We start from the raw sequence: 12,843 nt of genomic DNA on the forward strand, positions 1-12,843 counted from the left end.
TCCTGAATGATAGATGTTAAAGAGGAAAATATGACTAAAAAAAGAATGCAAAGAAAATCAAAGACAGGCCCGAGGTATCTTGCACTCTATTGAGGATCTGTCCTCTGGCTCTGTTTGGCCCTTTTAACACAGTGACAAATTAGAGCCACTGCTGTGTGAGGAGTCTCTGTGATCTGTGTAACAATCCTAGTGTGTGTGAGAGACAGAACAAGGGAGAGATGGATGGGGGAGGACAAGGGCAGTGGGAGGAGTTGTTATTGTGAAAGGAAATATGAGTCTGTGTTGAGAGCAGACCATGATATGCACTGTGCCGTAATGTGTGCCAAGCAAAGAGGGTGGGGATGTGTGTGACTATGTCAGAATGTGTGAGAGATGGAGAGGGAGTGGAGACAGGCATACTGGAGGGGAAGGAAACAGAGGGTGAGGAAAATATAGGGAAAAACAGAAACAGACAGATACAAGGGAGGAGAGCATCGGGAGCAAGGAGGGCTGATGGCTCGATGTCTTTATAAATATATTCAAGAAATCTCAAGGCAGCAGGGATTGAATAGATGCAGAGTCAAACATAAGCAACTATACATATAGTAAGACTAGAGCATTTCTATAACATATATTAGCAATATATCTCAAAGAGGACATAATCTTTTTTTAAGATTATGTATTTTTTTGTGTTGTAGTGCATTCATTTTCAAATCATGTTTTGCATCTATTTATGGGAGTGCAATATCCCTATTGTACTTCCCATTTTTTCATTCGATCTCAAGCTATAAAAACAACTGTGTTACTCTAAGGCAAGGCAAGGCAAGGCAATTTTATTTATAGAGCACAATTCGTACACAAGGCAATTCAAAGTGCTTCACAGCTACATAAAATCACAAGAAGGCAATAAAATCATTAAAAAAAAAAAATAAAAAAAAAATAAATAAATAAAATAAAAAAATAAAAATAATAAGAATAATAATCAAAATTATTATTTTTTTAAAAACCCATTAAAAATAATCATTAATTAATTAATTAAAAAGTGAAGAGTGCAGATAAAATACTTTCAGGTGTCATATGCACAGCTAAATAGAACTGTTTTCAGCCTGGATTTAAACATTGTCAGAGTTGAGGCCTGTCTCACATCTTCTGGAAGAGTGTTCCAGATTTTAGGGGCATAAAACTGAAACGCAGTCTCACCCTGTTTAGTCCTGACTCTGGGCACCAGCAGGAGACCCCTCCCTGAGGTTCTCAGAGCCCGAGTTGGTTGGTTCTAACATGTCAGAGATGTACTTTGGCGCTTGACCATGAAGAGACTTGTACACAAGCAGAGCTCTTTTAAAGTCTATTCTCTGAGCGACAGGAAGCCAGTGCAGAGACCTGAGCACTCGACTAATATGGTTGTATTTCCTGGTTGTAGTCAGGACTCGAGCAGCAGCATTCTGGATGTACTGCAGCTGTCTTACAGCCCGTTTAGAGAGCCCAGTGAGCAGGCCGTTACAGTAGTCTAATCTGCTGGAGACAAACGCATGGATCAGTCTCTCCAAGTCTGGTTTAGACACTATTCCTTTGATTCTGGCAATGTTTTTTAGATGGTAAAAAGCTGCTGATGTTACTGATTTAATGTGGCTGTTAAAGTTCAGGTCTGAGTCCAATATTACCCTGAGACTTCTAACTTGATAATTAGGTTTTAGAGAGAGAGTCTCAAGGTGACTGATAACACTTTCTCTTTGTTTCTGTGGGCCACAGACAATGATTTCAGTTTTGTCTGAGTTTAGCTGGAGGAAATTGTTTTGCATCCACACACTGATCTGTTCGATGCAGTGACACAATGTATCTACAGGCCCGTGTTCTCCTGCCGTCAGTGACACGTAGATCTGAGTGTCATCTGCATAGTTGTGGTAGGACACATTATAGCTGCGTATTAGCTGGCCTAATGGAAGTATGTACAGATTGAACAATACGGGTCCCAGGATTGATCCCTGGGGAACCCCACAGGTCATAGCCATTTGGTCTGAGACACAGTTACCAATTTCAACAAAATATTTCCTGTCCTCCAGATAGGACTTGAACCAGTTTAAAGCACGACCAGAGATTCCCACCCAGTCTTCTAACCTCTGTAATAAGATCGCATGGTCAACTGTGTCAAAGGCAGCACTGAGGTGCAGCAGAACTACGACTGTGACTTTACTTGCATTTGTGTTCAGGCGGATGTCATTTGTCACCTTGATCAGAGCTGTCTCAGTGCTGTGGTGGGGCCTAAAGCCAGATTGGAAATTGCATTGCATTCTTGGACAGGAGAAAGTCACTAAGCTGTTGGTATACAACTTTTTCTAAGACTTTGCCTAAGAATGGCAGATTTGATATGGGCCGGTAGTTGTTCAGTACTGTGGCATCAAGATTGCTCTTCTTTAGAAGGGGCTTAATGACAGCGGTTTTTAAGGCCTTTGGAAATGTTCCAGTCTGGAGTGAGATGTTGACTAGATGAGCGAGTTGTGGTAACAAACTGCTCAGCACAGACTTTAAGAATCTAGTGGGCAACTCATCAAGGCAGCACGTTGATGAACTCAGACTACAGATGATCTCTTCGACTGTTTTGTCAGTAACAGGTGTGAAATGTGTCAGCTCTAGGTGTCTAGCTGGCTGCAGAGTAGTTATTTGTGTTGTGGAAATTATTGCATTTTTAATGCCTTGAACTTTGTCATTAAAGAATATTGCAAACTCATTACACTTGGATGTAGAAATGAGTTCTAAAGGCAGTGAAACTGGAGGGTTTGTTAATCTGTTTACTGTAGCAAACAGGACACGAGAGTTGTTACTGCAGTTTTTGATGATTTCAGAAAAATAACTCTCCCTTGTTCTATGCAAAGTCTGGTTGAACACACATAGCCTTTCTTTGTAAGTCTCATAATGAACCTGGAGCTTTGACTTGCGCCATTTCCGTTCGGCTCTCCGGCACTCCCTTTTCTGTGCCCTGACCGACTCTTCTTTCCTCCATGGCGCCCTTTGCCTACTTTTAACCATTCTAACCTTGACAGGAGCAATGGTATCCAAAACATTTAAGTCCATGTGATGTCCAGTTGAGCCTATTTGTGACCAGTAGAGGTGTTTTACAGCTAGAGGACCCCCCATGCAACCTGCACACTCCATCCTCTCATTGCCCCTTTCTTAGACCAAACAGAATATTTTCTGTTGCAAAAATACATCTAACATGAATACTTTATTGTTTTGCCCTTGCATGCGTGCATTGGCATTGTCCGAAGCTCATGTGTTTGTTTACCACGGTTTGAGTCCAGGTGTCAGTGGGGACATCTGTTCCCTGAGCAGGAGGGACTGACATAAGTGCAGAGACATGTGAAGTGAGAAAACCCTGACTTCCAGATTCAGCTGACCTACGCCCCTCAGGGGGTCTGATGAATCAACCATATCATCTGTCTCCCTGAAAGATGTCAGCTGAGTCCAATAAGCCCTGGAAGTACATGTATGAATGGAGAATACTCTGGCTATTTCGATTCTCTTTCAAAACTTAAAGAGAGTAGTTAGAATATAGTAATAATAGGGGAATTTAGTGCTGCTCATCAATATTTAATATTAAAGAAGATTTCGGGGATTCTGTTTTCCTTTAATGTGGCTACTATCAGGGCCTTAAAGCGACACAGCTAAAACAAAGCGTTTGAGTCAGAAGGTGACAGGAGGTGCCACAGCAATGTTCAGTATGAGAAAAGTCGAGTGTTTGTTGAATATCAAAGCAGATAAATGTTTGAAAGTAGATCCCCAAAGAATTGAGTAATCCATCCATCCGTCTTCTATACCCGCTTAATCCAATTCAGCATCTTCGAGGGGCTGAAGCCTATCCCAGCTGTCATTGGGCGAGAGGCAGAGTTCACCCATGGACGGGTCACCAATCCATCACAGGGCCAGAATTTAGTAATGAACTTGTAAAATTATTATCATATTTGTTCTTTATCATGGATCAAATTTCAAGGTATAAGTAAGCTTTGGGAGAACCAATTCTCACCCAACTCACAGTTTTTATTTTACTCCTCACCAATAATATGTTTTGTTGCTATTTCACTGCTCTCATATACCAGGTAGCTCCTTCAATGAAAATGCTCTTTAATTGATGACGCTACACTAAGAAGCCACTACCAAATAATATACAACTAGAGTAAGTGATTATCTGGAGAAGCATTTTGAAATACTGTAAATGTATGCTAATACTGCTATCAGCCTGTTCTGTTGCATTCATCAGCCAGAATAATGCTCCTTTTTCTCATCTGGCACAAAAGCTTTGCCCTCACATGCATAGATGTATATTGCTCTACCATGGTACTGTATAAGACAAGAGACAAGTCAAACCTGTCTGGACCACATCTAAGGTAACCACTTTTCAGTTACCTGGACCTTGAAAAATGTAAAATGCTTGCTGCAAAATAGCTTTTGAATCTTCAAAAGAAACATCCCTGTTTAGCCATCTGTTGTATCCCCTTCTCTTCTCAAAAACATCTGAAAAAATGCTTGCTTGTTTGGTCACAACCTTGGAGTTGTTCTCACCTTTTCTCATTATTCTTTTTTTTTTAATACTTTTGTTTTCTTGAGCAACATCAGTTTGTGTAGGAATCCTACCTGGACATAAAGGAGGTTCAGCTGGACAGGATCCCTTGAGTCCACGTTCTGGTCTGAATAGAAGAACTTGCGCCTGAGCAATAGGGTCTCACTTTCTTCCACCCCCTGCTCCCTGAATGTCCTGCTGTGATCCAACCAGTTCACTGCCCAATCAATACACACACTCTGTTACCACATGCACAAAAATTAAGGCTAGAACACTCTACGAAGATGTTATCATATGGAGAAAGTGGATTTAACCCAACAGTTTAAAAAAAAAAGACAGTCTGGCAGAAAACGACAGCTTTGACGGTTAAGTCATTATTATCTGCTAAAAAGAAATCTCGTTCTCAGCCAAAGTTGGAGGATGACTGATATATTTATACGTTTCAAACTGTAACTGGTCTCCCCTGGGCAAAAGACAGCACCAGCAATGGCATAGTTTGTTCATGCAACAAATTAAACACAAGAGATTGTGCCCATGTCCACATGATGGCTCAGTTCAGGTTTAAGAGAAAATAGGAGCTTAGCCATAACGCTATCAATGATTTTGAATGCTTTTGCCAGCTTGCACTCACGATCATCATCTGTATGGAGTTTGGCTTTGAGCTTTTCCATTTTCCTCTCATCTCGGAGCAGCAGGGTTCTGTCTTTCTTCAGCGTCCCCATTCCTTCATCCTTCTTGTCCTCTGTCACCTCTTGAATGAGGGAGTACTCTTCGTAGTTGGTGATTCCTGAAAAGTTAGTCAAGGATTTTTCAGAGGAGAGGACGCTTCAAAACCCTGACGGTAACCTCAAACCATGATAGGAAAAGCGTCTTTGCAAATCTTTTGCTCTCTTTATCGCTTTTTCTTAGCTTTGAAACAGAAGTGAACAAATGCTGGTAGTGAGCCAGCAAACTAAAATAGGTGGTGGGGAGGAGAAGAAGCCAAGCAGAAAGCCCTACTCTAAATAAACATAGCTTTCCAATAAAGCTATCTGCCAGACACTCTTCCTCACCCAATTAGGCTTGGTAGCAGCCCATTATAATTGAAATATACAGCTTAGGGAACACCTCTGTAACAGGGAAGACGGCAAGGTCTGGGCCTTAGGAAAAACACTTCAGCATTATTACAAACAAGCTTGTTAGAACTTGATTAATCATGTCCATTGTACTCTAAAAAAAAACATAATTAGGACTTTATCAAGCACACATAAGGTGCTTAACAAATGCTGCTTTTCAAAAAGTGAATGCAAGGGCACGTAATACTTTTGCACCAAATGCAAGATAGACAAGATAGACGATGGATGATTTGAGCTTTGGATGGTGGATTGATGGAATTCATTTTCACAGAACTTATAGCAAAGACACTTACCTATTCTACTGCATATAGTAACAAGTAGCTCGCCAACTGTTTTTGAGTCATCCACCATGATGGTTTTCACTGCACCATCCAGCATTTTGATCTTTTGTGGTCTTTGTTTCTTCTTATACTCCAAGACATCCTGAGAAAACAGGAGGGGAAGCATAATGACATCCACAGCCCCACTAATCCCTCTCAACTGTAAACTGAAGTCGCTGCCAGCTAGCAGCGAGGCATAAATACCTCAGCTCCCACTAGAAAAATATAAATGACATTGACAGGTCTCCACCCTGGACTATATGATTTAATCTTACTCCATTTCGCAGCATGTAGTAATCCAGCGTTCTTCCAGACTCAAGCCAGATTCCTTTCCGGGGATCATCATCAGACAGGAACAGGCCATAATCTGAGGCTGAAACACAGAGAAAAACAGAGCATGCAAATGTTCGTATCTATGGATTTCCATTATGTAAATCAGATTCACCAGCCATTGTCCAACCTTGTCCTGTCTGTGCTTCTGGAACTCTCTCTCTGATGATCCTGCAGGCATCATATACAGGCGTGGATGGCTCAAACTGCATCGTCTTCACCACATTGCACTGGCGTACACAAATCTTTAACGACAAGGCCACCATCTTGGTGGGTGGTAAAATGACCTCACCAACCTACACACCTGAAAAACACAGACGTAGAAAAACATGACCTGAGATTCAGAGAACGTGAAGCCATTCCACGGGCCAGTTCCCTAAATAAGTGGACTGTGTTTTGGCTGTTATCAACAGCCCATTATTAAAATGTCTTCTTGTAAAACAATCAGACCTAAAAGTGTGAAAGAGGAAACCTAAATGAAGAACACTATTTCACAAGGCACATAGCAAATCATAACAATTACCACCGTGGGGACATTTTTACCTGTCAAACTGAACATGCGTTTGCAGTTAACCTGCCTCAGCAGCTCATCATCCCACAGCCGCTGTGATATCAAAGGGGAAGTGTATGAGGAGCGACAGCTTGACTGCTGTGTATGTGGAATTAAGCAAAAATAGCCTTTATGCAGAAAAAGGGAGAGTGCAAATCAGTGCAAATCAAATGGCAAGTATAAGAGGAGACAGTTCAAAGTAAATTCAACTGCCGCACCATTATTCACTCCTATCCTGGTTTGCACTCTCCTCCGCAAGCACACTTCACTTTGAGACAAATCTGTGGGTGTTTTATCATATGCAGCCATTAGACTGAAATCAATTCTGGTATTCTGGGACTGATACTGCAGAGGTTTTTCTTTTTCCTCGTCCTTGACCTTGGCTTCAACGCAGAGAGAGATGAAAGTGATAAATAGGCCACCTATGCTAGGAAGGCTCTCTGTCTCCTACATACAAATTATTGATCCGAAATGTAGTGATTACATTTTCTGGAGATGATGTCTCCATCACCATAGAATAAAAATGTCATACACAATAGTCGAAGACTGCAATTGCTGTCATACACAAGTAACAAATTGATTATTTTCTTGGTTCATCAGTTGCTCATAACAGCTGGAACATGCAAAAAAATAGATTTGAACCAGAAATACAAAGAAAAAATAAAGAAATGACAATTTGCCATTTCACCCGAATGAACGTTACTATCAAAGTGGTCATAAAAAAAAAAAAAAGTCAAAATATTCCAAATTCTACTGAAACTGCAAAGGATTTCAGTATTTTTCTCCATGGTCAGATATAAAGGCAAAAGTTCAAATCTTCACACTGACACGATTCAGAACTCAGTTACATTTTTAAACAAAGAGTGTTTTTGTGCCAGACTTCACAGCTGATCCACAGGCCCCCTTTTGAGCTAAGGCAGAGCAAGTGTGAGAAGTGAATTTCCCTGTAATGATGGAGCTGTGAATGGGCCTGTCTGTGACGGTGCCTCTGTCAGAGCCATGGATTCCTCTCAAAAACTCTTCTCCTTCCGTGAGTTTTTCCTCATAGAAAGAGAGAAAGACAAGCACAAAGAAGGGGAGGTAATGGCTCTGCATGGACTCTCCTCAATACAAGCTGGCAGTGGAGCCCCACAGAGTTTTTATCATCCAGCCCTTTCACAGATGCTCTCTTCAACACAAGCAGCCAGATACCCCAGACTGACAATCCAGCAGGCAACATAGGGATGTACTGGATGTTCGATAACAGCTCCCTCGCACACCATAAATAAATAGAACAGAGTGTTGTGAAGGATTTCACAGAAGTCCATCTCATCCAGCGAACCAACACGAAGTATTTGAAGATGATTACTGTAGGTTTAATACAACAGTCACTGCATTATCTCTTGGATCAGTTACTTCAGATAGTAAGTATTGCAGTAATCATACGATGAATCCCAAGTGGATAATGATAATCCCTTTGCTTACAGTAGTGTGAGAAAACATCTTTCTCCAGGATACTCGTGCAAACACTCCAATGCAGCCAATTCCTCATTAGCTCTGCTCTCCTTATGTGTTTCTCTGTGGAATCGTGTTCTGGTGTTTTATTAGGCTTACAAGATGAACTGTATAGACTCAAAACATAATCTTATCTCACATGACTATCACTTATCCATCAGAAAAGAGCCCTGCATTGAATTAGGTTTGTTTACTACTCCAGATATCAAGATGAAAAAATGACCAAACAGCAGCTTACTGAGGAGTCAAAACATGGACAATTGAATCGAGAGCCAGGAAGGTAGGAGCCATCTGGAGAGGATACAGCTCTAATGAGTGGCTGTAGTACCAGCAGCAGAGCAGGCCCTGAGAGCAACAGGGATTACTTCACCATTCTGCCTCACAACTAAGGAGGTGGCTGGAGTTTAAGCTCGAGTCTGACTATTCTGTTTGGGTCAATCTTGAATATGCCCCCAACCAGAAGGACAAATAATTGTAATATGATAGCAGAGCTTCCATGGAAGGCAGCAGATGATATTGTTGTAAAAGGGTGGTCCAATATTGTGATTTTTATCCATTAAATAAAGTGTAAAATAGTGCACAAGACAACAAAAGCAAAGACGAGTTGTCTCATTACTCTTACAGTCAGCTTGACACTTTACTCCGGCGCAATTACTCATTAATCAGGAGACATAGCCTCCATGACAAACTCGGAAAAAAACAGCAAAACACATTAAAAGAACTGCAGGAAAACGAGAGCAGAATATAATAACATATTTCTAGTGTAAATAATTGGCTGTTTTTGAAGTACCACATATAAGCCTGGCCCCTGCTATACAACAGGAATTTCAAGGTCAACCCATTAAACTGAGACAACAGGAAAAATCATAATGATTTCCTTGTAAAAAAGGGTACTTTACACTCGCTCTGCTTTATTTGCACAAAGTCACAAAAGAAAAAATGCAAACATCTCTTATTATATTAACACTATCAAGAGTAATTACTGTGAATATGGAAACAGTGAAATAAAATCATACTACTTTGTCTCTACAGCAAGCACAGCTATCGTAGAAGAACAACAACAATTATATTCTAACATGCTGTGTTGCACCTGGAAAATAACTCCAAAGCACAGTTGTAATAGTAAAGCAGCAAGGAACTGCTCCAGATGATTATTAAAATATATAGTCCAAAATCATTCAGCGGACAGTGCAGTGGACTGTTAATATTGGGTGATTTAAACATTAACTTTAGCATGTTTGGAGGGCTAAAAGAAAGTCCAACCTCAGCAGTTCTCAGATCTGTTGAGAAGAGCATTATTAAAACATGCATGCACTGAGAAAACGTTAGCTGTTCCACCCCGTACTTGCTTCTATTTCATCTTTACATCCTGCAATGGGAAACTCAGCAAAACATAAGCCTTTTATCTCTATCAGACTGAAAGCAAAGTTAGTTTCCTGCAGGCCTGTATGAATCCTTCTGTAATAAGTAAAATCCCACATTAGGACACATGACAGCAAACAAGGTTTGTTGATCTGATTAACTTTCAGTTTTAATGGAATGCTCCTGCAATTCAGGAACTCCATTTATTTTTATAACTCCCGAAAAGCTGTCAGGAGTATTTCTTCCACCAGATGTGAATTGTTGCATCCAAATGTGAAAATTGTAGAGCTATCATCTTGAGTATTTCACATTTGAACTTGTTCAATTCAGCACATGGAAGGGAGAATTAATCAATGACCATAAACACATTATTACTGTGAAAAGGAGGCATAACTGATTTAGGACTAACTCATTGCAAACTATCCGATAGGTCTTCTCCATAATTGAAGCGAGCAAAGAGACATTCTTTGTTCAGCCTGTATTCAACATACAAGCTGAAGAGTATGATTACTAGCACACAACTGCAAAAACTTAGATATTCATACACTGCCAAAATAATTATCTATGGAGCAGGTTTATTCCTTTACAGGTAGAGCAAGTAAGGATGCAAGAATTACAGTTCACATTCCAAATATTCCATAGGACCTCTATTCTTTTCCAAGCGTCTCCTTATTTGTGCCAGGCTGATATAATTTATCGCATTGAGATGTCCTTGTGCTAATTTTCTCGCAGAAATCATAAAATGAATGTGGGGTCCACCCAAATACAATTCAAATAATTAATAAGTCACAGCCTTTCACCTTCACCGTCGTCGCTTCTTAGATTTCATAAATGAATTAATCATTGCTCCTGCAGGACACAGCAATCCCAACATGATGAATCGGAGCCATGCTATTTTAAGTTCACCAGGTTTAGTGTGAGAAAAGCTGCTTAATTCTGTGAAATTTGGACAGTATTATATATTATATATATATATATATATATATATATATCATATACAGCAAAAGGCCATTGCTCTATATTTTAGAGAGACTAACAGATACACTGGAATATATTTTCAGCAACATTTGAAAATGAACTTCTAACTTCTATAACCCACTCTTTGGATTACTGAGACTCCTCTTGGGTGACCCACTCTGCTATAATGCAAGTCCTGGGTATGGGTACTGACAGAAACTATCAATCTTGACCCTGTGAAGGAGGGAGAGAACATCTCCTCTTACACTAAAAATATCTAGTGATGTAGAGCTTCCTGCAGCGGCGCTGCCTCAAAAGGATCCAAAGCAGAAGAGGAGCATCACATAGCTTTCATTTGAATTCTTACAAGCCAATAGCGTTGACTATTACTTGCACTGAGCAGTGGATTATAAGATATCAACTCTTTATTAATTCTTACTTTTTTTGAATATCACTGGGCAGTCATTAATTTGGACAATATCTGTGACAAGAGTTGGTTCACTTAGTCCAAATTTTCATGTTAAGGATTACTGTACCACACAGAAATCCTAAATGTGCTATTGTTCATTTGGAGCGTTGAAGAGGCTTTCTAATAAATAGAGGCAGAGACAACTTCCTGAGGAGGGGAGCTCCACCCAGCTGCTGCAGTCAGTCAGCCAATCAGTACACTGACTGTGGGTTGACCCAGCTTCTGAATCAGCACTCAGAGGGAGTGGTTAACTTTGGCTCCAACAGATGTTGCCCAAACATTTTTTTATTTCATTACACGCCCTGATGGATGCAGATCAACCCAAAATTAGAAAGAGCTCAACCCATGATGACTTCATTATAAGTAGAAACACATTTTCAGCTATAAATCTCTGATGTGGCTTTTTTTCTGATAACTACAATAGATTATGTGACGTAATGATATGAAACTGGGAATAAGTTGGAGTCAATAGTTCAATGTTTTGGATTAAAAATAAATCTCAGTCCCTTTGCAAAGAAAAAGAATACACCAGTCAAAACTAAACTGAACACAGCACAGTTTCTTCATGTATAAAGGTGCATGACAAACTCATTATTATTATTTTCTCTTTTATCAGCACAGATAAGTCATTTACATATTTATCGCAAACCACATAAAACATTTGGAGAGGCAGAATCTGTATTTATGAGTGATATGACTGTAAAATAGTGAACAGGTGTTTGTCAAGAGGCTTCAACCACTCACTTCACACAGGTTTGCCCGTTATGTACCGCTCATTGCATGCCATATGGAGGATTTGAGGGTTTGCAGACCGAACATATTTCAGCGTGTTGAGTCTGGCAGGCATTAATTCCCCACAATTAAATTCAGAATATAATTTCACACGAGGAACAGACGCAGGGGATTTTTTAATTTATTCTTCTTATTTTACAAATGCATACCCTCTTTAAAAGAAAAGAGGGACTATTCAGTGTAACATTTGATCAGAGATCTCGAAGAAGAGGACACCCTCAGTATTACTATTTGCATCATCAAACGCACAAATTTGTACAGAAAAACAATAAAACGACCTCTCAGCTTTGACCTAAACTGTAAAGCATCACCTCTATCGTAACATTAAGTGTATATACAAAGCTTCAACTTGGTACTGTTACACAATAATATGATAATATACAGGATTGAAGTCCATGGTTTGGGTGAATGAGATCACTGTTTCTAAATCTCTTCGGAAATGAGCTCTTGAACCATCTGAAGTGGTCAGAATCTGGAACCTGTGTCATGTTACGACTCCTCTAACTCCTCTAATTGACATCAATGGATCAAACAACACACAACCCGGGAGGCTTGGGTTATCTGAGATTAAACTTTTTTGCACAGTGGTTATTATATGCATTCAACTGGCTGACTCAAATAATTGATGGTGATACAACAAAGAATGGAGACAGCAATCTCTGTTCAAAATACGGAGATTCATTCAGCTTGTAAGGGTCAAGACCTCCTGTGGGTTCTATAAAACCGTAAAAATGCGTTGTTTTATCTAAATGAAACAGCAGCACTTTTTTAAACTGAACTAGAGCTGCAATGATGAAAAACATGAAGAGCATTAAACTCTGTGTCTGTTGACACTTATCAAACAAGAAGGACAGACGTTTCACTGAAATAAAAGCTGGCATTCACTGTACTACAACAGCCTTGACATTTTTTTTAATTCAACA

General features: G+C 39.9%; 1 protein-coding gene across 5 annotated transcripts in view; it reads right to left on the reverse strand.

Moving 5' to 3' along the window:
- The window catches only part of tln2b (talin 2b), an 87,126-nt gene that overhangs the window by 47,923 nt on the left and 26,360 nt on the right, over positions 1-12,843 (reverse strand). For all 5 annotated transcript variants that reach the window (XM_075469880.1, XM_075469879.1, XM_075469875.1 and 2 more), the window contains 5 exons: positions 6,427-6,600; positions 6,242-6,339; positions 5,940-6,069; positions 5,163-5,318; positions 4,606-4,748 (listed from right to left, as the gene is read on the reverse strand). In XM_075469880.1, the coding sequence (XP_075325995.1) occupies positions 4,606-4,748; positions 5,163-5,318; positions 5,940-6,069; positions 6,242-6,339; positions 6,427-6,562 (663 nt within the window). In that variant the 5' untranslated portion in view covers positions 6,563-6,600. The remainder of the gene's footprint in view (positions 1-4,605; positions 4,749-5,162; positions 5,319-5,939; positions 6,070-6,241; positions 6,340-6,426; positions 6,601-12,843) is intronic.

Source organism: Odontesthes bonariensis, chromosome 7 (assembly GCF_027942865.1).
Source record: "Odontesthes bonariensis isolate fOdoBon6 chromosome 7, fOdoBon6.hap1, whole genome shotgun sequence".
Lineage (NCBI taxonomy): Eukaryota > Metazoa > Chordata > Actinopteri > Atheriniformes > Atherinopsidae > Odontesthes > Odontesthes bonariensis.